The sequence below is a fragment of the Apodemus sylvaticus genome, chromosome 1 (genome assembly GCF_947179515.1).
Source record: "Apodemus sylvaticus chromosome 1, mApoSyl1.1, whole genome shotgun sequence".
Lineage (NCBI taxonomy): Eukaryota > Metazoa > Chordata > Mammalia > Rodentia > Muridae > Apodemus > Apodemus sylvaticus.
This window is the reverse complement of record NC_067472.1, coordinates 66,563,119-66,589,715: the sequence shown is the minus strand read 5'-3', so window position 1 is coordinate 66,589,715 and position 26,597 is coordinate 66,563,119. Positions and strand designations below refer to the sequence as shown.

Below are 26,597 nucleotides of genomic sequence, written 5' to 3'. Positions count from 1 at the left end.
TGTACTGAGTTGTGAGTGTGGGTGACATGGCACAGTTGATGTGTGAGAGGAGCAAGGCAAAGTAGAAAACATGGGAAGACTTGTAGCAGGAACATTTGAGCATGGCCTGGGTGATAGGTCAGAGAAAGTAAATGGGAGAAGAAAATGAAGGTATAGGTCAGTACAAAAACAGTGAGAGTTCAAAGTTGTATGGTGAAACATGTTTAAAAAGCAGAGATTACTCTGGCTGAAGTAATCCTACATGGGCTGGGATCTGCTCTGGCAGGATGTTACATATGTAGAAAATACATGCTTAATGTTCAAGAGTATAGTAAGAATGTTGATGTCATTGTCCACACTGAACTTCATGATTCCAAAGTAATTTGGCATCCATTAGCCAGCTTATAACTACTCACATCTTAAGACCACAGGTGTTAGGAGGCAGTACCATTCCTTTGCTGGCTAGCAAAGTAGATAGATTTGCCATGACTGGTGTCAAACTTACTGAAAGAATTTCTAAGGAGATAGTAAGATGATTCAGTAGGTAGGGGCATTTGCTACCAAGTTTTGGATAACCTTAGTTCAATCTCCAGGCCCTACATGGTGGAAGGAGAGAAGGGACAAAACATTTGACTACTGTTTACTAGAAAAGGGATGTACCCTAGAATAGGGATGAACCTTGAGAATACTACTAAGCAAAAGGAGACAGATGTGAAAAGCTACATCTCACATGATTTTATGTATTAAAGAACAGGAAAACCTACAGAAATGGGAATTTCTAAGCATAAAATATACAATGAGTTATATAGCTGGGGTGGAGGGAGAAGAGGGAACGAGTAATGAGTGTTCAAAGCCAGTAGTGAGGACTACTCCCCCAAAAGGTATCATTTAGTTTCAGCTAGGTCAGTTGTGTGCATCTTTAATCTCGGTACTCTTAGTTCCAGGCCTACCTGGTTGGTCTACAAAGAATGTTCCAGCATAGCCAGGGCTACATAGAGAAAACACATTTCAAACAAATAAACACACAAAAGATGGCTATGATGGCTACAAACTCTATACAGGGAAAGATTTTATGTATATAGTTTATATTTCTTTTCTTTTTCCTTAGAGTTGGTTTTTTCCAAGACAGGGTTTCTCTGTGTAGCCCTGGCTGTCCTGGAACTCACTCTGTAGACCAGGCTGGCCTCGAACTCAGAAATCCACCTGCCTCTGCCTCCCAGAGTGCTGGGATTACAGGCATGCGCCACCACCACCCAGTTAGACATGTATTTTTAACTCTCTTGACATATACCTAGACATGGACTTGTTTGGTCGTTGACTATGTTCGACGTTTTTTATTATTTGCCCAACTGTTTTCTAAAACAATTGTTTACTTCTCGTCGTGAATATGTATTGGTTCCAATTTCTCTCAACATCTCACCAGTCTTTGTTAATTGTCTAATTTTAACTATTTTGATTGTTGTGAAGTATTTCATGGTTTTGATTTGTAGTTCCCTAGTGATCATTTATTGAGTGCTGTTTCCTATGTTTATTAAGCACTGGCATAACTTTGAAAATTATGTGTTCAAATACTTTGCCTAGTTTTAATGACCTCTCTCCCGATCTCCCGATCTTCCGATCTCCCCATCTCCTGATCCTTTATCTCCCGGGTGTGTTGTGTTAGGACTGAGGTTTCTTCCTAGTGTTTTGTTTGTTTGTTTTTTGAGACAGTTTATCACCAAGTAGCCTGGCTATCCTGGAACTTACGTAGATCAGGTAGATGAGGATGACCTCCAATATGCAGAGATCCACCAGCCTCTGCCTCTCATGTGCTGGGATTAAAGGTGTGTGCCGCCACACCTGGCTTCATTCATTTTTCTTTTCTGATTTATTTATCTATTCATCTATTTTATGTGCATTGGTTGGTGTTTTGCCTGCATCTATGTCTATGTGAGGGTGTTAGATCCCCTGAAACTAGAGACAGTTGTAAGCTGCCATGTTTGTGCTGGGAATTGAACCCAGGTCCTCTGAACAGCAGCTAGTACTCTTAACCACTGAACCATCTCTCCAGCCCCTTTTTTTGGGGGGGGGGGGGTATTTGTGTGTGTGTGTTTGGGTATGGTGGGAGTACACATGCTAAGGCAATTTTGTGGAGTCAGTTCTCTTCAGCTTTATCTGGGTTCTGGGACTTGAACCCAGACTGTCATGGTTACAAGGCAAGCATTTTATCCAATGAGACGTCCTCTTAGCTAGCTTGTTTTCTTCAATGAATTTTATAACTTTGGTTTTTAAGGCTTTGAGATATTTTAAGAATTTGTTTTAAGCTGGGTGGTGGTGGCATACGCGTTTGCCTCTCCCAACACTCTGGGGGCTTGCGCAGGTGGATCTCTTGAGTTCAAGGCCAGCCTAGCCTACAGGGCAAGTTTCAGGGCAGTCAGCTACACAGAGAAACCCTGTCTTTAAAAAAGACAGATAAATAAATATAAATATAAATTTATTTCATATAAAATTGTTTTATAATATGCATGACTTCTATATTATGTGTCCAAATTCATCATTTTGGTTGTCCAAAATATAAGACTATATGTCTGTCTTTGTGCAAGTCTCATGTTGATTTTTGTACTTTTTTTAGTGAATTTTGAAATAACACTTGAGTCTTTTAATTTTGTTCTTTATTGTTATCTTACAATACCATTATATTTCAGTGTATACGTCTTACATTTCTTTGTTAATCGTATAGTAAATAGAAATTTTTTGTCATTGTTGTTTTGGGATTGCTCATTACTACTTTATAGACATGAAGTGGACTTTGCATTGGCTTGGCGTCCTGAATCTTAGCTGAATTATTAGCCCTGATGGTTTTAAGATTGTAAACACTACAGTCTCATCTGCGAACAGTTTCTTTTTCTTGCCTAGTTGGCCTTGGCCCGCATCTTTGGGAAAATATGTACTAGACATGACCAGAGTACCTACACATCCTTGTTTCTGATCTTAGAAGAGTCTTCAGACTTTAACCTCTTCTGTGGTTTTGTAGAAGTTGTTTAACAGTTTGGAGAAGTTTCCTTCTATTTTCAGTTTATTGTTACTATGAAAAGGTTCTGGATTTGTCAGGTGTGCTGTCTGCATTGGTCATGACTGGCTTTTGTCCTTTAACTTTCATAATATAATGTTACATTGAGTCGTTTCTATTTGTTAAGCTACCTTTGCCCTCCTCTGGTATAATTTCCTTAAAATTTTATTTGTTCCTATAACAAAAACTAAAATGTAGTCCCTTGTTACTTTCCTGTTTTACAGTAATATAGCTCAAGCATTTCTTCTGTCAACTGATAGAATATAATTCAAAACTGATTGTAGTGTCGCAGAACATCATCTCTAGAGCTCTTTGTTTTTGTTTTTAATATAGTCTAGTCACAATTTAAAGAAACTCGATTTTGGGTGCTTTGAGATTACAGTGTTCCTATAAACATGTCTCACCTAGTTGGTTTGCCTTTTAAAATTACTTGATGGAGGATTATACTTCTGTTGTTTTGTGTTAGGGGTTGTTTTCTTTTGTTCTTTGAGTCAAGGTCTCATGGAGCCAAGGTTTATATTGAACCCTCCTCAGTCCTGTTTACAGGATTACTTGTAAGCATCACCTTGACCAGCTATTGTCTCCGTTTATGTCTGGCTTTTGAGCAAAGATAACATTTGCCTTTGGATGATCAAAAGGCAAACTTAGAATTGTCTGGGAGAGATGATTCAGTGATTCAGAGCATAGACCTTCCAAAGGACCTCGTTTCAATTCCCAGCATCCACATGGCAGCTCACAACTGCCTTTAACTTCAGTTCCAGGGTTTCCAACACCTTCTTGTGGACTCCTCAAGCATGCACATAGTACATACATGCAAGCAGAACACCTATACATACAATAAAATAACTTTTTTATTTAAAAAAGACAAAATTAGCCTGGCTGATGTACTCTTGTAATCCCAGCATTTGGGAGGCTGAGGCAGGGTAATATGAGATTCCCTGCCCTTTACCCCAAATAAATACCACATAGGAACTCTGTGTACACGCATCTGTTAGTAGAATATTTTTATTTTTCTGTGCAATGTTCTGTCCCAGTCCCAGTCTTCTATGACTATCCCAGAATATGTAGGCATTTCCTGGCTTACCTAATACCCCCAATAAACTCTGCATCACTGAAAAGCAGCTAATATTCTGCATTGTGGATCTGTAGTGATTTTTGTCTTACAAATGTTTGCATGTGAAGAAGTGCCAATGTTCAGATGACTTTTTTTCCTAGGGATTCTTTATTATAATTATCTGTCCTATAAGTCTCTGCATCATGTGTTTGCCTCGATACATGCTGTGGAGTATGAAGTGAGTGTCCTCTCCTCGGCCTGCTGCTTGCATGTTCACAAGTCAGAGACAGTTTATCTGCTGATGGTTGACAAGGCTTGACTGGACTTTAGTGAGCAAGCTCTGAGCAGTATAGTCAAGAGCTGCTCAGGAAAGACTTGAGAGTAAAGGGCCTTCAGATGAGAAGGAATTAAGAAATTCTTGGCCATGATATCTGGCAAATCCAGTAGAGATCAGGCACCTGTCTAATTAAGCATTCTCCACTGGAGTTTCAAAGATCAATGAAAAACAAGAGAGGGTATGTTTGGTCCTTCATGGGTCATCATAGGACCAAGTTCTTGAGCAGGATAAGAATATTGCTGCAGAAGATTAGGGGAAAGTTGCAGGGGCAACATTTTTTAAGTGAATCTGCAACACAGTGGATGGCTAGTGTGCCAGTGGTAGTTTGAAGTCAGCAAAGGTATAATGTAGTCAGTGACAGAGGAAGTAGGAGCAGTTGTGGAAGAACATCCAAGGGTTGAAGGAAATCTGAGCATAGGTGAGTAGGGCTGGAGAAGCTAGGTTAATGGCTTCCAGGTGTTGCTCAGTTTCAGAATAAAGAGGTACAGAGAACCTTGGAGAAGGTGGAGGTTGCAATGTGGGGAGTGAAGTCTCATTGGATGAGTACAACTAATGGGCTGAAGAATCTAGATTGCCAGCTGGGGTAAACAGGTCTCAGGAGCATGATAGATGTGCACAGTGGCTTAGGCCCAGGCATGCAGCAGTGACCATACAGCAGGAGCATCTGCAGTATAGCCATGCTACAGAGTGACCACAAACAAGACTTTCCTCTCTCCATCATGGCTCCACCCCAGCTCTGGCCTCGCTAATAGGATTTTCTTTTTTTTTTTTTTTTAAGATTTATTTTATGTATATGAGTACACTGTAGCTGTCTTCAGACACATCAGAAGAGGACATCAGATCCCATTACAGATAGTTGTGAGCCACCATGTGGTTGCTGGGAATTTAACTCGGGACCTCTGGAAGAGCAGTTAGTGTTCTTAACCACTGAGCTATCTCTCCAGCCCCACACCCTACATAATCAATCATCCTGGTTTTGAATTTGATATAAATGATGTTAGCACTATTAGTATGTGCTTCTGCTTTTCATCCTGATTTTGGATACTAGTTACTTGGTCATTTTCATTGGCCTGTGTTTTTTGTTGGTTTGGGGGGTTTTTTTGTAATGATTACATAACTTGTATATCTGTTGTCCTGAGTGGACATTTAAGTTGCCCTCAGGGTACTTGGTTAGCATTTGTTTATACCTTCTTCATCCTTAATTAAAACTTGACTTGGTATAGAATCTTAAGTTGAAATTGTTTTTTTCTTAAAGTTTTTTTTTTAAAGATTTATTTATCTTATTTATATGAGTACACTGTAGCTATCTTCAGACACACCAGAAGAGGGCATCAGATCACACTGTAGATGGTTGTGAGCCACCATGTGGTTACTGGGATTTGAACTCAGGACTTCTGGAAGAGCAGTCAGTGCTCTTAACCACTGAGCCATCTCTCCAGCCCCTTTTCTTAAAGTTTTAAGGATGGTTAGCATTCATCCATCTCCCTCAAACTTTGTGTGACTATTAGCTCTGCTTTCTTGTGTGTGGTTGGAGTCTTTCTTGCTCTGTGTACATGTCCTTGTCCTGCACCTGTGCCTGGGTTGTAGCAGGCTCATCAGCCCTTTGGCCTGCAGACCTTTGCACCTAGGAGACTCTGGTCCTCACCCTCTGATACTCTTCTTTTCTCTCTTACCTTAGAACTGTCAACTGGGCCATGGGCCACTGAAACCCATCTTCCAGCTGTTCTGCCCTTGCGCCTTGCTGTTTTTAGGCTGCTTACATTTCAGGTAAAAGTGCCTTCTCAGTCAGGTAGGGATAACAATAGCTGCCTCTCAGGCAGACCTTACCATAACACTAGCACAATAAGTGCTGTTAGTAGACAACAGGGCTAAAGATGTTAGTGGTCACTATTGATCCTTTATTAGTGGACATTTGTTTTCTTCTAAGTGTCTGTTTAGTTGACTTTTCTTACATCTGTAGATCCTGAGTTGTGGCTTTTGTTTTAAAAGTAGGGCCACTGTGAAGACCGTTCTGTGAGCAAGTGGTCTTGGAGAACTGTATATCTTCTGCATTCTTGCTTTGGCATCTCTGAGAGGTATCCTGGAGTCAGGGTGGGGGTGTTAGCCCATCACCCAGCTTCACAGGAACGTGAAATGGGATGGACCCAGGGAATGTTCCCCTAATTGGAGCTATTTGGCCTTAGGGCAGAGAAGTGGCTTCAAGTCTGAAGTTGCTCAAAATTAACTGGAATTGTCTGCAATAAAGTCATCTAAATATCCAGCAAGTCTTTCTGTGTCAGCCAAACCACTACCTCACATTAACACCCATTTTTATGCTTTTAGTTTCAGTCTACCATTGTAAAAAGGTATCATAATGAATTGATGTCAATCATTTAAATTTTACTGATTTAACAGTTTGTTCACATTTAAACAGTTAAAGAACATTTCCAACTTTAGAGTGAAACATAATTTGTGACTTAATGAAGATTATTTCTCAGCACTGATAGGCCTAGGAGTTCCTCTTTCAAAAGATTCAGTTTAATTAATCTGAAAATCAGTGACAGCTAAAACACTATTAATTATATAATATTGTATATCCTCTGAGTATAAATAACATAGATCTAGTCTCTTGGTGCCAGTAAAGAAAGTTTTAGTTTCATCCAAGCATATTTAGTTATTTTGGGTAATTCTAGGGTGATAGATTGGAGTGTGGCTAAATAGCACTTGTCTAATACACATGAGGTTTCAGGGTGGGGGGTGGGTAGGTGTTGCTAGTAAAAGTAGCTCAGCTGGGCATGGAAGCTCACGCCTTTAATCCCAGCTCTTAGTGGAGGCAAGAAGATCAGGAATTCACAGACAGTCTGAACTACATGAGACCCTCTCTCAAAAAAGTGTCGGGGGACATAGTCTAGTCCATATGCCACATCCAACTGAGGCCTTTTGAGGAAAGGAGACCCCTTAATGGGGCAAGCAATACCAAAGACAGTCGTGCCAACTCTGAGCTGTCTTCAGAAATCTTCTGGCAACTATTTGATTAGTGTTCTTGTGCATTGTTAAGAGTGGCTCTGTCAGAAACACAGGCAGATGCATTTCTGCCTTTCCACTGTGTCAGAGTTTATTGAATAACAAATTCACAAGGCATAGTAGTTTCATTGGTTGCAATTTGCCAGGTAGTCCTTTCCTTGTCAGCCAACTAAGGCAAACACTGGTTCTTTAGTTTGTGTCATTAGTTACTAATACTATTGCTCAAATCATGCATTACAGATCATCTAGTAATAACTGTACATATATGTAGGTTACAGAATGGCTACAGGGGTTAAAGAGGCCCCAGTAGAACTAAAGGAATTAAAAGAAGCCTGAGAAACAAAAGCAAGTGGAGAGGAGGGCAAAGCCAATGGGGAGCCTCCTGGAGATGCTGCCAGTTTAGCTGCAGAAGTGAGGTGTGGGGAGCTGGAGGGACTAAGGACAAGACCAGATCCAGATAAATGTATGGGAAGAGTATCAGGTCCAGACAAGAGTACTAGCTTGAGAACAGGTAGCAGCCAGAGCAGGTTACACCACAGATCAAACCAAGCTGAAATCCCTGAGACACTCAGGAGTTTTCTGTTTGGTGCCTTGAATCATACCTCAGGTGGTCAGATAGCAGGTTGGTAGGGCCATCATATCAGTGTTAGGTGCCTACCTCAGTAAGGTTTCATTTGAGGGAGCTACACCTTTTTCCCAGTCTAGACATATCAGACTTTCTGACAGTGACTTTAATATACACTTGTGCTCATTCGCTTTAATAAATTTACAGGACTTTGAAGATTTTGAAGGATTTTACTTTGAAGAATAATTTCTTATCACCCTAGCTCTGTGTGTGTGTGAGAGGAAGAGGGGGTAATGGTGCCAGACAGATGGTGTTTGTTTACAGTGTCCACCTAAGTGCAGTCATCATCCATTCTCACAGTAGAATAAAATGCTGCTTATAAAATGGAATTTGTTGCAGCAGAGCACAGTTTGATCTCATCATCAAACATCACAGCCCTTAAGATCCCTTAAGAATTGCATCTAGTTGCTGGGTGATGATGGTGCACACCTTTAGTCCCAGCACTAGGGAGGCAGAGGCATATGGATCTGAGTTAGAAACCTGTCTGGTCTACAGAGTGAGCTCCAGGATAGCCAGGGCTACACAGAGAAACTTAACTGGTAGAGAAAGTGCTTATAATTGTGTTCTAGTCTGCCTTTCAGATGTTGTGATAAACACCGTGACCAAATGAAACTTGAAGAAAGGGCTCATTTCAGCTTACAGGTTATTGAAAGAAACCAGGGTGGGAACAAGGAGGGCTAGAAATGACTGAGACCTTGGAAGGAAGCTGCTTATTTGTTTACTCCCTCTAGCTTGCTCTGCTACCTTTCTTATACAGCCTAGGCCAACTGTGAGCTGTGTCCTTGAATATCAATTAGCAATTAAGAAAATGCTTCAGCAGGTAGTGGCACAAACCTTTAATCCCAGCACTTGGGAGCCAGAGTCTGGCAGATCTCAAGGTCAGCCTGGTCTACATAAAGAGACCTTGTCAAACACCCACCTCTCTAATCCAACCTCTTTGGCCTTACCTCCCTGCCCCCCCCCCAAAAAAAAGAGATAGAAAATACTGCAAAGAATGGCCACAGGACAGTCTGTTGAGTGATTTTAGTTTGAGGTCCTCTTTTGTCTGGTAATTCTAGTTTTTTGTCAAGTTGACAGATGATTCTGACCTGAAAAGCTGTATAGTATTTCTCTTTCCAAACATCCAACTTCAGTGGCTAGTATAGGAAGCACAGAAATTAGTCTGCAACCTCGCTGGCCTCATGGCAACTATACCAGACTTGGCTTTCCTGGCAATGACTTTAATATACAGTTGTGCTCATTTACTCTAATAAATTTACAGGACAACACCCTTTTTACTTTGAAGAATAATTGCTTATCACCTTAGCTCTATGGCGGGGGTGGGGGAATGTAGGGGGGGATGGTGCAAGACAGATGGTGTTTGTTTACAGTGTCCACCTAAGTGCAGAGTTATCATCCATTCTCACAGTAGAATCAGCTGACCTTATTGGCAAATTAACTGCAGCTTTAGTCCATAGGATATGCCATAGTGCCTCAGAGTATCTGAGCCTTGTTCTTATTCAGGCAGCAGGTGGCAGAGTTGAAATGCATAACGCTATCCTCCAGAGTTTATCCTAGATTTTTATCTGGAAATATGGCAGCTTTTCCCACTCACAGGCATGGAGCATACCACCCTGACACCCCCTCCCCCCCATTGTCTTTCCCTGGGGTGGCATGCACATCATTTATTTTCTGCAAAGGCTATTCCTACACCTTGGGGCTGAGAAAGAGCCCTAAGCCTTGCAGTTTGTCAATCTTGAACAGGGTGACCATGGTCTGTAGTGTTGTACAGAGGCTAGCAAAAGTTTCTATATGAATATTATTCATATTTCTATAGTCCTATTATTACTTCTGTGTAAGAATCAAATTTAGGGAACTGGAGAGGTGAATCAATGGTTAAAGAATACTAACTTCTCTTGCAGAAAACCTAGGCTCAGTTTCTAGTACCTCCGTGGAGGTTCACAACTATTTTAATTCCAGTCCCAGAGGATGTGGTGCCCTTTTTTGCTGTTTTAGGGTACATGTGGCACACAAACATGCCCACAGGCAAACATTCGTACATATTAAAAAATATCATTTATTTTAAAAGTTGACATATGCAGCTTAAAGTTAGGTAACATTCTTCTAAAGCCAACTAGGGTGTTTTGTGTTGTTTTCCTTTAAAAATTATTTTTCTAAATTCTTATCCTACTTTGCAAATTAAAGTATCCAAGTCTAGATAACTTATATATGACAGGAACATGAGGTAAATTGATTGAATCAGTGAAATCAGACTCTCAGAATTCCCATGTACTGGTGGGTTCTTAGATCCATAAAGCAGATAAGAAGTATATGCATTTTTCATGGAATGTTTATCTGGAGAGAAAGTTTATGTGTTCATCTTTTGCTCCTCACAAAAACATCAGTTATGATTGACTCTATCTTCTATTGACAGCCGACATCATCTCCACCGTTGAGTTTAACTACTCTGGAGACCTTCTTGCAACAGGAGACAAAGGTGGCAGAGTTGTTATTTTCCAACGGGAACAAGAGGTCAGTGCTTTACAGTCCACAGTCAAATGTCATCACTACATGCTGCACACACTACTTACCAGAAAGGAAGCATAGTTTCAGTATCCAATTTTCTTTAGCACTCAGTCCTGTTGCAGTAATTAGGTAGAATATTTTTTCAAGAACTACCTTGGTAGATAAGGAAGAAATCTTCTCCCTGTGAGTATTCCTAAGCTGACGATGCCTTTATCCTATTTATTGCAGTAGACAATTAGAAAAATTTTTTTGTTAAAAAGCATTCCTGTCTTATGTGGGTCCATAAGGCAGGTGTAAAGAGTGAGAATATAGCATCTCTGGGTCACTTGTATTTGACTACTTTCCTTTGGTTTATCTGCTTCCATGTGTACATACACACAGTAAAGTTTAAATCACAGTGATAAGTCATTGTCTTTATCCTTGGATTCCGGGAACAGCAGAGCTAGCAGTACTATACCCCGACATGTGCAATCATCCACAGGGCAAGCAAGGCAGCACCATGGAGCAGAATCCAGCATCTCCTGAGAGCCAGTCCGTCTCTTGAAGCAGTAGGAACCAGAATGGAAATTACTAGATAAAAACACCCTGACTAAGACAGCCAGACTGCACATACCTCTTGCGCTTTGATTCAGGCTTTTCCCCCTCTATTAAAATTTAAAACTTGTACCAGTACCAAAAATAAGCTTTTAGCCATTAGACTTCTCTGCTTCCCCTGATATGGCCTCATTAAATCTCTGTGTGTCTTGCCTCATTTTCTTTCGTACTGGCATACTGGAACTGGTAGCCAAGGTTAACTGGCAGCGCTTCCAGAGGTAGGACTTGGGCCATCAAACTTTTGTTACACTGTAAGCATAGAGGACTTGGGACAAGTTTGACAATTAAAAACAAAAAGGAGGAAGAGGGGAGCACATTCACAGACAGCCTTAGTCATGTCCCACAAAACTGCTTGTCCACTGCAGAGAAGCTTTAAGTGTGCAGAAAAGGCTTGCGCGTTCTTTATTCTTCCAAGTGCATTAATGCCAGCTTCGTCAAGAGTTTTTTGAGTCGAGACCTTTTTAACTTAAAAATGTGTAATCATTTAATGCTCATGTTGATAGTAGTCAAAACCTATCTGCCTTGTGCTTTAAGTTCATTAAAGAAGCTATCATGTTTCCTTGCAGAATAAAGGCCGCGCTCACTCTAGGGGAGAGTACAATGTTTACAGTACCTTTCAGAGTCATGAGCCAGAGTTTGACTATTTGAAAAGTCTAGAAATTGAAGAAAAAATTAATAAAATCAGGTGGTTACCGCAACAGAATGCTGCTCATTTTCTACTCTCTACAAATGGTGAGAATTGTAAATGACTATTTGATTTATTTTTAATTTTAGTTTGATGGATTCTTATTTTAAAATAACTAGAGGTTGTTTCTGCTTTAAACTTTAGAGAAGGTGAATTGTCAGCTAGAGTGAAAACAATAGCTAGAAAATTCAAATTCTGCATAGAAAACCAGTATTACTTTATATCTGTTTACATCTTTAGTTTTTGTATGTGTGTATATGGTGTATATGCATATATGTAGTGAATACTTAACGTACGCATGCTTCTGAAGGCCAGAGGAAGCCATTGGATGTCCTCTACCATCAGTCTCTTATTCCTTTGAATAACCCCAGACAGCACTGAGGTTTTAGGGACATGGCTAGGGATGTGAACATGGAGTCTCATGCTTGTTAAGCAACTGCGCTTACCCAGTGAGCCACCTCCCCAGCCTCCTAAGCTTAGACACCAACTTAGGCAGGCAGTAGTTTCCTAGAATGGCTAAGTAATAGTGATACATGTTATTTATGATTTTTTTCTTTTAATATAAAGAATAAGGTTTTTATTTTCAGATAAAACTATTAAATTATGGAAAATAAGTGAACGGGATAAAAGAGCAGAAGGTTATAACTTGAAAGATGAAGATGGACGACTTCGAGACCCATTTAGAATTACGGCACTACGGGTATATGCTGCATTTTCTTTAACCCTTCCAGCACTTTTCAGAAATAATCGAGAACAGTTCTATCAGCTGTTGAGAATACTGTAACAGGCTTTACCTTCCTAACTCATGTATAATGATAGTAGTGACCTTAGTTGCTGTGTACTTGTTGAAAATGGGATTCTTCACTGTCACCAAGGTCATAAGATGGTGCTGAGGGAAAAGCTCACTTTTGGTTTCCTGGTAGAGCTTTTGTTGAGAAGTGCCCAGGCCAGTTGAGCTTTTGTGGTAGAATCCAGAGTATTTGCTGGTATAGTAACACAGTGTAGGTAGGATGACTGGTAAACTGGTGAGACGCTAGCAATGGACCCGGTGAGGATTCCCCTTGAGTACATTTCTTCTTAAGCACACTAATGTCTTTTTTAATTCTTCACCTGTTGGATTGATCATTGATACTTTCAGTGGTGGGCTCAGTGCAAACAAAAGCACCTGGGTAGGAACAGAGCACAGCTGTGTTTTGAGAAGTGGCTAACAGGTTTTTCAGTGAAATATAACCCTTTGTTACACTGTTAACCAAGTGAAGATGTGGTATTGTTATTCAAAAATAGCCTTCTCTGGTGCTGCTGAAGTGTGGCAGCCTTTTTGATATGCCTTCTTTAGGATGTCTCAGGCCCAGCAGTTGGAGTATGTATAGTCTGACCCATTCTCTTGAAAAAGCTAGATAGTGGTGACAGCCAAGTCTTTGTAAAGACAGTGGGCAGAGTTGGGCTAACGATCCAAAGGCAGCCTTCCTCCTCCACCACTTCTTACTGGGCCCAGGGAAGAGATGCTGCTTGTTCATGCCTGAGTCATAGGAACTCAGATGTTCTCTTCCATACCATAGGTCAGTTCTGGCATAGTTAGTGACTTTGATTGCATCTGTGATTTAGTGTGAACACATTTTAAAATCTCCCATGTTGTAAGGTGTTGTTGCCAAGTTCTCTGAAACCTCCTACTTACCTCTGCTGCCACCAACTTCATCCTACTTGCACACACAACCTTCCCAGACACTGAGACTCTCTCATTCAGACCCCTGCATATACCATAAGCTCATGTGCTTATTTGGGAAAACTTAGGTCTTACCAGGCCTCGTTGACAGAATTAACCGGAATAAAACCAACCTGTATGGTGGCCAGAGTGAAGCAAGTGAGAGAGGTGGTTAGTGTGTTGGCATAGAGTAAGGACAGAATCACTGGCCACCAATCTGATATTCTAAGTCCAAACTGGAGTCTCTGCTTCTTTTAAGGATTGTTTTTTCTGTTATTTTAATTCTATGAAAAGGGATGTAATTAAAAGGGCTCTTTCAGTTAGGATTGCTACCTTGGTTAGCTGGAAACAGTAGAGGGTCATGGCAGGTGTGTATCTTAGACCTGCATATTGTGGAACTGGCATTTCTGGTCTATGAAACCCCAGGGTATAGTCAGCACCTACACCTAGGCTAAAATAAGAACAGCATCACTACACATTTACCCAGGTACACTTTTACAGAATTTGGCTAGAGAAGACTCATTTGAAAAATTCTTCTAAACCTTCAGTTCCTTGGTGTCTAATTACAGCAATAAAATTTACTGTACTATTTAGCTTTCTCTAGAACCTTGGGCTTCCCTTCTCTGAATAATAGAGAGATGGGGAGCCTTTTCCTCTTCTGTCTCATGGTGTTGCTCCTTTAGACTGACTCTAATGCCTGTGTCAGGCACAGGTGCTCTGTCCAGGTCCTTCTCCCTGTCTGTTTCTGTTTCTCCTTCCCTCCCTCCCTCCTTTCCTTCCTCCCTCCTTCCCTCCATCCCTCCCCACACTTTCTCCACACCTAGCAACTGATACCCCAGAAGCCTGTGGGACTGTAGCACCAAGGCCTGTACACCATCCAGGTTACTAGGTGCACTTCAGTTCAGACTGTATAGCCAGCTCTGCATCTCAGATCTCAGCAGATGCTCTGAGAATTAACCTACAGCATTTAAGAATCACAGATAAATGCTTCAGTAAATGCTTCTCAGCCCAAAGGACACTCTGCATTACTGTCTGTTGATCCCTTCATGTGCATATACCCCACCACCAGTTGGTGGCCCACAAGTTGACGCTATGAATCAAATCAGTGCTATGAGAGCAGAGATTTGTGAACTCAGCTACAAAGACAAGGAGTTACTGTCTAATCTCAACTGTAGCCACCAGAGAACACCCAAGAGCATGATGCTTTGGTGACCTAGAGAACATTAGTTAGAGCAGTTTACCTTCTTTTTTCCAACAAGAAGACCATAGTACTTCTGTAATGGCATCAAGGAGGAATAGCTGGGAACAGACAGCTTTCCACTCTGTACTCTGTGACAGCTCTCCTTTGGTTTGAGGTATTGCAGCTATAGAAAACCTATCCCTTTTCTTGTTTAAATACCGGACGCTTATGCTATTATGATCTTTGTTTTAAATTCCTTTCTCATTCCATTTTTAGGTTCCAATATTGAAGCCCATGGACCTTATGGTAGAAGCAAGTCCACGACGAATTTTTGCAAATGCTCATACATATCACATAAATTCCATTTCAGTAAATAGTGATCATGAAACATATCTCTCTGCAGATGATCTGAGAATTAACCTATGGCATTTAGAAATCACAGATAGAAGCTTCAGTATCCTTTACCAAGTGCTGTCTCTGCTTGTTTCTTTGGTTACTATGTAATTACTTCTCATGAGCAGCTTTACCCTGGTCCCTCAGACACTGACCTTTTGAATGCAGTATTTTCTAGAGTAGTGGCAACAGAAGTTCTTTGCGATTGAGTGTCCCTAAAGATACAAACCTCTGCCTGAAAGTTCCTGTGAGAAACCTCGAGTCTCCTTGGATCAGTCACTGCCTTACCTCTAGCTCCTAATACTGCCATATGTTCCCACCTCTTGCCCTCCAGTGAACTATTCATTTCCTACCTGACTGGAACTCTAGGTACTGTGGTTCTTGTCACCATATAGGTCACAGTACTTGTTCTTGCCCCCAGGCTACCTTGCTGTCCTTGTGTTCAGTTGTCACCTACTTCTGTGAGGTCTCAGCCTTGGCTCCACTATTTCTGTGATGATTTACCCTGTAACCCCAGCAGCTTTCATCTACTTAACCTGAGGGTATGAGAGTTAGGCTGGGTTCCCTCTCTACTGCACCCTGGCACTGATTGGGCAGCTTAAGACTCATGCTGGCTCTAGTTCCGATGGGTCCCTGTTCCTCCATTGTGGCATCCAGTGATGAGATATACAACTCATATGTTGTATAGTTGTTTTTTTTTCTTAGTTGTTTCTCTTGATAGATAATCTGTCTGTTGACTTTCTACAATGTCCCTTCCTTTTGTTTCCACTGGCTGATTAATGGTTGACTTCCTGCTGTGGATGTATTATTCTAGCAACCCAAGCTCTGAAAGTCAAATCATTAGGAAGGCAGAATAATTTTATAATTTGATACTGTCCGTGTTTTTTTAAACAGATATATAGATAGAAGTATGTGTAGGTGGTACTTCTTGGCTTCATTGTCGATGTTATTCTGTGTGTTCTATCTTACCCGCTGTCCTGCATCTACCTGAAGCCCCTCGCTATGGGCTCCTCTCTGGCAATGTGTATGGTCAGTCTCCTGCAGCTCCTCCCTTATGCCTCACTGCACAGTTTTCTATCAAATTTCCCTTGGACAGCTAAGCACTGTGCCTTAACATCATGCTCCAGACATTGTGGACATCAAGCCAGCTAATATGGAGGAGCTGACAGAAGTCATCACTGCCGCAGAGTTCCACCCACATCAGTGCAATGTATTTGTCTACAGCAGCAGCAAGGGGACTATCAGGCTGTGCGACATGCGTTCCTCTGCCCTATGTGACAGGCATGCCAAGTGTAAGTCTTCTGGGAATACCCTTGATTTCCTGTTCGTATGGATAGAGGCCCTCCATGTCCTCTGCAGGCTTGGAGCATGGGAGGCTCCCCATGGGCTATACTAATAAAGAAGTCTGAGATACAGCAGCTTTCTTCTACCCTGAGCTGAGATCTGGGTCCATCCAGTGGAGCACTGTCATCGTAGCCTTTTGTGTGGTAGGACCTGGGCCATAGCCATCAGAGTGCAGTCCACGTTTGTTGTCTGTATCAAACAGAAACAGTGCTATGTGCCTGGAGTCAAGCTACTCGGGAAACTGAGGCAAGACCATATGAGGGCCAGAAGGAGACTTCATCTTAAAAAGAGGTTGGGGATAAAAGGTTGGAGGGAGATGGTTCAACTGCTGTAAGTGTGTACTGCTCTTGCAGAGGACCTGAGTTTGGTTTCCACTACCCATTTCATGTGGCTTCAAACTGTCTATAATGCCAACTTTATGGCAAAAACAAGCAAAACCACTCCCTTAATCCTAGTGCTCTGGAAACAGAGGCAGGCAGATTTCTAGGCAAACTGTCTTTATAGTGACATTCAGCCAGGGCTACATAGTGAGTGAGATACTGCTTCAACAGCAAAAAACTCTCCAGTTCCAGGAGATTCCCCCTTCCACATACAAGTGCACACCTAAAATTATAAAAATAAACTTTTAGGGCCAATGAGATGGCCCAGCCAGTAAAGGTAGTCTCTACCAAGACAGGTGACCTGAGTTTGTTTGATCCCCAGGACCTACATGGTGGAAGAAAACTGACTCTTGAAAATTGTCCTCTGACTTTGACATGCAAGCTCTCTCCCTAAACCAAATAAACAAATGCATTTTTCAAAGGGGGTGGAGAAATGGCTCAGTGGTTAAGAGACTGACTGCTCTTCCAGAGGTCCCGGGTTCAATTCCCAGCAACCACATGGTGGCTCACAAACATCTGTAATGGAATCCAATGCCCTCTTCTGATGTCTGAAGACAGCAACAGTGTACTCACATACATAAAATAAATGTTTGTTAAAAAAAATGGGGGACCCAACTTCAAAGCATACCATGGTCTATGTTGTCCTGGTAATCATCTTAGAAAGCTACCATGTGCAACTGTCTAGGAGAGCTTCAACTGGAAAATGCTCCTCCTAAGGCCAAAGCGTGTCATAGAATAATGTTCTGTTATAGTTTCTGCAATGAAGTGCTGTCATGTTATGTAGCTGTGTCTTCCAGATAGTGTTCCTCAGTAAACAACATTAGGTTTCAAGAGGAGCTGTCCTTAGCACTAATTTAATTGAGTAAATGCTTCATATTGGCTCTAGCTTGCTTATAGTCTGTCCCATGTAAGCCAACAACCATCACAAGCTCCTACACAGAGGAGAATTTTAGAAACCCTAGAGAAGATTTAAGAAAAGGAAATGTATCTCCCAGCCTAAAGCATGATAGGACGTGGGCATGGCTCTGAGCTGGGGGATCCAATGTCCTTGGGTGGAGCCCTCCCTCTGCCCTGGATCCCGGATGAAGGGAGGGGGCTGAGCTGTTAAGCTGCAGACAGCTAGTTCTGTGGAAGAAGCAGTGACACTCTGTCACTCAAGTCATTGAGCAACATGACATGACCACTCACTACAAAAGGCAAACTTCTTTGCTGCCTGGTCTTGTCCAGTAGTCCCATTGTGTAACTGGCCACTGTATTGTTAGCAGTCTAGTAGTCCTGTAAACTTTGTGCCTACCGATGAGCAGGCTCTTCCCTAGGTGCCCAAAGCACTGTGCTCCTGTGCCACATATACTGCAATGTGGACAAATAGGTAGCACATCATGTTCCCAACCCAGTGTCTTGAGGGTACAAGCGGTTGCAGTCGTGTTCCCATGCATCCTAAGGTACTGGGTGCCCCCACATGGTTCAAAGTCTGCATGGATACTGATGGTAGAAGAAGACAACCAGAAAGCTAAGGAAGTGAGGGTGACACTGAGCCCTTTGAGGTCTCTGAAAGAGAAGCCCCTGCTGATTTTAGGATGGTGGTCTTCTGATTTAGCACAGTAGCTGAAAGTGCTCACTTTGTTTTTCAGTTTTTGAAGAGCCAGAAGATCCCAGCAGTAGATCCTTTTTCTCAGAAATAATCTCATCTATATCTGATGTCAAGTTCAGTCACAGTGGTCGATACATGATGACCAGAGACTATCTGTCGGTGAAAGTATGGGACCTCAACATGGAGGGCAGGCCTGTTGAGACCCACCAGGTACATGAGTACCTACGAAGCAAGCTCTGCTCCTTGTATGAGAATGACTGCATCTTCGACAAGTTTGAGTGCTGCTGGAATGGCTCAGACAGGTGAGGCTGTTGGTGTCACCGCATCGTGGCATCCAGAAGTGCTGGTTCCCTTAGGATCTCCAGCAGGTCCCTCAGACTGGGAGGGATCTCAGTCAGTTGCAAGATGCAGACAGGGCTGTGTTTTCCAGGCCTTTTATTTGTCCCATGAGGTATCTCAGAGAAAACCAGGTATCTGAGCATACCTTTCCTCACTAACAGTGCACTGTGCTTCATGATACATATGGAGTACTCAGAGAGTGATAACACGGATGAGTGAAAGAAAAGGAAGCAGCAAGTCATTTACTAGTCCAAAAGGTTACCATTCGGTTTGCCTCTGTGTTTAGAGAGGTTTAAGGCACGCACAGGATACAGCCTTCCCACAGGCTGCATCATTATCTCCTGTACAGATCACATTGGTTTTTTTAGTGGTGCTGAGATTCTTTGAAATCTTCCCATAAGAAGACATGTTTCAGATGATATAAACAAATTCTCTTAGATCATCTTTTTGTAGAATTTCTGTTGAGAATTTAAGTGACTAGACACTGTCAAACACTTAAATATAAATAGCTAGGGATATGGTAGCACACACAGTTTTAACCACAGCATTTGGGTGATAAGGCAAGAGAACCACCAGGTGAGATCTAGCTCGGGCTGTATAGCATGACCCTGTCTCAGAACTACCTAAAAACTACATTAGCTTCTTTAAGTAATAGTTGAGCACAAACTAAAATTGCTGCCTCAGTCTCAAATGCTCATTCCTACAGTGTGTCTGTTTCAATGCTTGCAGAACTTTGAGGTCTGTCCTAGCTGCATGATGTGAGAAACCTCACAGTGAAGAGCTAAATGCTTCCTCTCAGAGATAAAGCTGAGCACCCTTAGATAAACCTTTCATGTTTTTCATTGAGTTTTAAAAGATCCATGAATGCTTTCTACCTGGGAACCTTTAGAAGGTATGGAATATAGGCTGCCTACTATAAAAGCAGAGGATCCTCCAGTCTCAGGATAAGTTGGCAGTGATGCCAGACTCATTGCCTCAAGGTTTATGGCAAGCCCACAAGTCCCTCAGAGCTACTGCCAGCCTGAAGCCCTTGATTCTCACTGCAGCCCAAGCACAGCAGTGTTTGTCCTGAAAGTCTAAACTGGCATGCTAGTTAAACATGCAAGACTGCCTCAATCACCATTTCCCCTCCCCAGCTCTCAGCTCTCTTCAGTGTGAAATCAGTTAAGATGCTCACAAAAGGAATTTATCGTGTATATTCAGGAAAATACTTTCACGAGCAATAGTAACAATCACATTTCTAAGAATCTTTTTGTTTATTTTTACTTGGGTTGCCAGAGTCTGGTATATCCCAGGCTAGCCTCAAAGTCAAGATTTAGTTGAGGGTGGCTTTGAACACCTAAACCCCTGCCTAAACTTTCCATGTGCTAAGATTATTGATGTGTTACTTCATCCAATTTATGTGGTACAGGGAATCCAGCCCAGGATTTCATGCATTCTAGGAAAACATTTTACCAACAGAGTTCTATATCCTTAGCCCCTTTTATTTTTGGCAGATTCTTGGTTTTGTAGCTTGGGAAGGACTTGAACTCAAAATCCTTTTACCTCAGCTTCTTGAGTGCTGGGATTAGAGGTGTGCACTACCACACCTGGCATAACATCTTAAAAGTTCAGATGTAGTAAGAGTAAGTACGGATTATAAAACAAGAATATGTGGAATAGTTACAAATTAAAGAACAGACCAAAAAGCTGAGCAGAGAACCATAAGACTGATGCAATGCTGTAAGAAATCCTAGCACAAACAACTTTAGAAATGAAAGAAACAGCAGCTCCAAGTCTTACTAGGAATTAATGAACTGCAAGGAAGATGAGACATTACCCAGAATACAGCCTAAAGAGCTGGGGAACATGAAAGTCAAGAAATATGGAGGCATGCTGGCATATGTTTGTAACACCAACGGTGGGCTCTGAGACCTGAGCTACACACCAAGAGACTGTCCTTAAAATGACAACAGTGTACTGAGTCTGAAGCAATAGTTAAGAGCCACTGGCTGCTTGCTCTTCCAGAGGATCCCAGTTCCATTCCCAGGCAGTTCACAACCATCTGAACTAGTTCTAGGAGATCAAAGACCGGTCTTGTGGCTTTCTTGAGCCATAGGCAAGTACATAGCGCATATACATACATGCAAGCAGAAAGAACATCCCTAGCACATAAATTAATTTTTTAAATTTAAAGAAGAAAACAATCTAAAGTACAGAGAAGATACAGCCAAGTAGAGAGGAGTCCCCAAAAATCTAGGACTGTGGAAAGGTTGTATTAAACTTATGTTAAATATTCCACTATGTGGTTAGTACATCCTAATTCAAACATGTGATGGCCAGATGTTTTCAGCAGCTTATCCAGGAAGCACAGAACTCCACAGCAAAATAAGTACAAAGGTAACCTGTCCACATCATCATAAAATTACAGAACATCAAAAAATAGATCTTAAAAGTGGTCAGTAAAAGAAAACATATTCTCTGCAGAGTGGGTGTTGAGGCTGAGAGTATATTTCTCCACAAGAACTGCCTGACTGTTCTGTGTAACACCAGAATCCTAGAGGCTGGTGATTTTATAAAGAAAAGGTTTATTCTCTGGTTTGGGTCACAGTTTTAGAGACTGGAAGGCCTAGATGAGGTAGCTTTATCTATTCAGCCTCTTTATCTATGAGCTGATATGACAGATGTCAGAGAGATCACATAGCAAGAGGAAAGAGAAAGCAAGCAAAGCCAGGCTTATTCCTGCTCCCACAGAACTAATGCATGCCAAGGGCTAGGAAACCCTAGTCCACCTAGTGAAAGCTTTGAAGTAAGAGCTGAAGAAAGTCACCCTGGGATGCCATGCAGCAGGACAGGGGTCTAGGTAAGCGCATGGCTGCCAAGTACAGGTAAAGCTGATGCCTGTCACCCCATAGACAAAACTTAACTTGTCCTAGGCAGGCAAAAAAAAAAAAAAAAAACAGTCCTCCCCACACTGCAGTAAATAATGGGGAAAATCCAGGGGAGCACCTTTGCAATGTCTGGAGATGGAAGAGCTTCTGACACAAGGCCTCAGAAACCAGGAAGAACATTGCAGAACTTAACTACATTAAAAATAATAGTGGTGAGACTGGAAAAATAGTTCAGCAAGCAGGTAAGAGCACTCAGCATTCCTGCACAAGGGTCCGGTTCACTTCCCATCCCCCACTGAGAGCTAATGCTCTCCTTAGGCTCCTGCTTGTGTATGGTGTGCAGGCACGCCCACACACAAAATAATAAAACACTTTTAGAATAAAAAGAATAGCTCTCCCACACATGTTTAGTCCCAGTACCGAGGAGGCGGAGGGACAGCCAGGGCTACATAGAGAAACCCTGACTCTGAAGAGAATAGGAAAAAACATGCTGTGGAGATAGCACAGTAAAGTGCTTTCCATGCAAGCATGAGACCTAAGTTTGTAGCCCCAGCATCCACCTAAAAGCCAGGCTTGGCAGTGCACAGCTGTAATCCCAACACTGGGAAGATTACTAGTCTTCATTGGCTTCCTGCAGGCCCAGCCACATTAATGAGAGACCCTGCCTGAGGGGAAAGAAATATAAGGTGGAGGAACTGGAGGAATTACACAGCAGTTAAAAACACTTTGTTTTTCCAGAAGAACGAGGTTTGATTCTAGGGAGAGCTGAATGAAGCCCTCCTTTGGCCTAAGTTGGTGCACAGGTGTACTCAAAAGGCAAAACACCCCCACGTGTGATAGATTTTTTTAATGGAGTGATTGAGAAAAGGATGAGATCAACTAGTGACACATGTACCAACACACAAGTGTATATATACATACAACAGTAGTGGCCATGGAGATAATATATATATGGCCCATAATATATGAATTACAAGTTTAAGAGAGAATGGCTACCAGGTGTGTGCATACTTTAAATCTTACCAATTAAGAGACAAAGAAGGAGGGTCTCTCGAGTTCAAGGTCACCCTGGTGTACAAGGTGAGCTCCTGTTCTGTTAGACTTACACACAATAAGAACCTGCCTCAGGAAAGAAGACAAATGATGACAACTGCTAGTTCACTTTTAAAAGGACAAAGACCACAAGTGGGAATGAACAATGGGAAATACAGTGACAGGAGCAGTGAGGCCAGTGCTACTGCCCGGCCTCCTATGGCACTCTGATAACATCAGTATATTGGGAAGATCTTGCACATAAAGATAAGAAAACAGAAAACTGAAACATCAACCAACCTGCTTATTGGCCACTGGGGAGCGCACAGCTAAATTGTTTATGTGTGTAATAGAAGGCTCTGGGTGTCAGTGAACTAAACCAGCAGGATCACAGGATTAGTAACAGGACTGAGGGAAAGCTAAGTGATAAAGCATCAACTAAACCAGTAAAGGTCTTGACATTGAAATCCCAGCAACACAAAAAAAGATCTTACTATTCAAAATACAGCTGCATAGAGGCTACATCCATCTGCTGTGATAAGAGATTGCCTTTTTGGGAACAGTGGGAGTTGTCTTTCTAGAAGGTACTTTGTAGAATATAACGAATGTAACCTCAAGAGGTGACTTATAGCTAATGGTCTTTATTGTATCTGAAATACTGCAGCATATCCCCAAGAATATGTAAAGTTCTCCTAGGAATGTTTGCTACGTCCATTCATTTCCTGCAGTCCTTTCCTCCGTCTTCTTGCCCATAAGCTTCTCCCTTATGTGCCAGTGAAGTAGAATATCATCTTTGGTGCAATCTCTGTCAATGCCAGGTAGCCTGCTGTTATGAAGCTCTGCGTATAAGTGTTCTCCTTTTTTTTTTTTTTTTTTTTTTTTTAGCAAAAAATAACAGCACCTGCTCCATGTTTTGTTCTGTCCCTGGGAGGATGAGGCAGACCTGACCGGTGCTACCGTGATTCTCTTGCTGCGCTCATGTGCTGGGTAGCTGAGGAGATACCCATCTCAGTGCAGGCACCTGCTGTTATTGTTACAGTGCACCAGTAGTTCACACCCATGCTGATGGCACAACACTTGTTCCTGAGAAACGGTTTTTTGTCACTGCTTTCCATTCTTGATGCATTTGCTATTGGCTCCATCCCCGCCCCCATAGGCATTGCATTCCATATGGAGATAAATCAGACAGAGAGGACTGTAACAGTGAGTCCTCTCCTGCAAGCAGGGTTCTGCATACTCATTCTAGGTGCTATCTCTAGAGTGTACCAAACCATGGTTCTCATCTCCACTCTCCCTAGAGCCACTTGTTTAAACAGATTTGAATGAACAAGAATAGCTGTAACAGGGTTTTTCTAAGTTTTATTTGGTATGGAGTTTGAGGTAGGGTTAACCAGATGCTAAAATATTTACAGGCAGCTACCTAGTAAAGTAGTAGCTTGAAGGACTTAGGTAGTGTAAAGACCACTAGCCATGCAGCTATAAGACAACAAGACCATGAAGGTCAGGATAGGAGCAGGAAAGGGTGAGGGTTTCCAAGGAGAGGACAGAAGAGGTTGGTTGGTCTTTACTTGCCAGAGAAGTCAAAGGACCACATATACTGTCCTTTGTATTGTTTCTGTTTGTTTTTGAAACAGCATTGTGTATTTTGTAAACCAAGCTGACCTGTAACTTGCTGTATAAATAGGCATGTTGACACACAACTGTGTTCCCTGTACTTATAGGAAAATCAGGAGTTTGGGGTCATCCTCTGGTATATAAGCTTGAGGCCAGCCTATGTTATAGAAATCTTGTTCCTAAACACAAAACAGAATGGGGCAGGGATCCTCAGTTTATGGCAGATGCCTGTAATCCCAATTTTAGGATCAACTTGCAAACCACATACACATCCCAAAATATAGAAAATAAAAATGACCCCTTCCAAAGTCATGGATCAAATTATGATAGCCTCCTGCCTCAGATGTCTTGATGTTGGAATTACAGATATGCACCTCCACCATACCTAACTTTGAAAGAAACTTAGAAATTAAATTAATCACATCATTTAATAACTGACTTAACCTCCATTGGGAAATGTGACTAGAATATTAACCAGTTTTGACTTAATTGTTAATGAGGTAGGGCTTATGGTAAACTCTCAGTTTATGACTAAGGGTTTTTTTGGGGGGGTGTATTTTTGAAACAAGATCTCTATTACATAGACCTGGATGTCTTGGAATTCACTATGTAGATCAGGCTGGCCTCAAACTCGCAGAGATCTGCCTACCTCTGCCTCCCAAGTGTTAGACTAAAAGTGACTTGGACAGAGTTTTCTTCATTCTTCCTCGTCCCTCCTTTCTTCCCCCTACCCTGCTTCTACTTTCTACTTCTCCATCCCTGTCAGCCTCTACTTTCTCTCTCTTCCTTCGTCTATAACGCCCATGTCAGACAGCTCACTATCACCTGTAAGTCACATTGCAGGAGATCCGACATGCCCTCTAGCCTTGATGAGCAAGTATGTAAATTATGGAGTCATGACTTTCCTTTCTCAGACAGTGAAAGTTCACTGGAGTAAGTGAAGTTGACTGGAGAATCTGTACTACATTTCTTTCCTGATACTATAGGAATTGGGGCCTGTAGAGGGTCCAAACTTCATGCCATTGCCACAGTTCTGCTGAGTACTCAATGTCCCCTCTTTTTTCTCCTGAACAGTGCCATTATGACGGGGTCCTACAACAACTTCTTTAGAATGTTTGATAGAAACACTCGGAGGGATGTTACACTGGAAGCCTCAAGAGAGAACAGCAAACCCCGAGCCAGCTTGAAGCCCCGGAAAGTATGTACAGGGGGTAAGAGAAAGAAAGATGAGATTAGCGTGGACAGTTTGGACTTCAATAAGAAGATTCTTCACACAGCCTGGCACCCCATGGAGAGCATTATTGCTGTAGCTGCCACCAATAACTTGTATATATTCCAGGACAAAATTAATTAAGGAAACTGACTGGAGGACCAAGTGTTGTCTTGCAAACGTAAGCCGGTTGTTTTCCTGTCAAAAAAAAAAAAGGCATTGTCCTCTCCATTGAGAAACGTGACGCACTTCTACTTCCCTCATAGACACAGGAGAAGAAGGGTCTCAGCTGGAGTCTTAGGAGAGATCAGTGCCTGCTGAAGGGAAAGCTACTTGGAGCTGAATTGGTGGACTCTGCTCAATAAAGGCCATTACTCAAATGTATTTATTTAAGTCTGAGCCTTCCTTTCCAGTTTATAGACCAAACAATCTTAACATCTGAGAAACAAAAATCTCATCAAATCTCTCTCCAGCTCTTCCTTCTGTCTCTGCCATCCATCCCTGGGCCTTATCCTGGACGTGGTGTGGCCACCACCCACGTTCCTCTCTGGTCCTGGAGCCCCAGTGGGCTGTATCTCCCACTGCTGATGGATGCATGGTGCGTGGATATGCCCGAGCAGGCTCAGGCAGCTCTATTCACCCACTGCATCACACCCTCTGTGGAGCTACTTAATAAACACAACACACTGTCAAGTGTTTTTAAACCCAAATGCCACTGCGGTCTTTATTTGTTTCAGTTGCACATAATGAAATTATTCAGGATGTTTATACTTTGGAATAAATTAAAATTTTTTTTTCCTTTAGCAGAATAGTCTAGTTTGTACAGAACTTAAGATTCTAAATGTAATTATCCCAAATCACCACTTGGTTTCTGTAGAAACTCCATCTGGAAAAGCCGAAATTGAGTCCACCTCTGAAAAAGAAAAGTACATGAAAGAGCAGCAGAAGTGCCGCTCTCAGATTGATGCCTAGCTTACAGCAGGCCCAGGGTTGCCACAACTAAGGTGTACGCACTTCCTTTTTTAAAAATACTTTTAAAATTCTGCTAAAGTTATATGTGTGCTGGATTTTATACTGTACCTCAATCAAGAGAACTCAAATCACTGTACTT

General features: G+C 41.9%; 1 protein-coding gene across 3 annotated transcripts in view; it reads left to right on the top strand.

Annotated features, from left to right (window-relative positions):
• Ppp2r2d (protein phosphatase 2 regulatory subunit Bdelta) overlaps positions 1 to 25,870 on the top strand; it is a 40,323-nt gene extending 14,453 nt beyond the window's left edge. Inside the window, exons 3-9 of one of the 3 annotated variants that reach the window (XM_052196349.1) lie at positions 10,461 to 10,558; positions 11,713 to 11,878; positions 12,419 to 12,531; positions 14,990 to 15,167; positions 16,234 to 16,398; positions 18,462 to 18,723; positions 25,351 to 25,870. In XM_052196349.1, coding sequence (XP_052052309.1) covers positions 10,461 to 10,558; positions 11,713 to 11,878; positions 12,419 to 12,531; positions 14,990 to 15,167; positions 16,234 to 16,398; positions 18,462 to 18,723; positions 25,351 to 25,630 — 1,262 coding nt within the window. In that variant the 3' untranslated portion in view covers positions 25,631 to 25,870. Of the gene's footprint in view, positions 1 to 10,460; positions 10,559 to 11,712; positions 11,879 to 12,418; positions 12,532 to 14,989; positions 15,168 to 16,233; positions 16,399 to 18,461; positions 18,724 to 25,350 lie in introns of those variants that run through there. The other 2 variants (XM_052196357.1, XM_052196366.1) reach the window with 2 other exon arrangements.
• Positions 25,871 to 26,597: the final 727 nt, after the last annotated feature.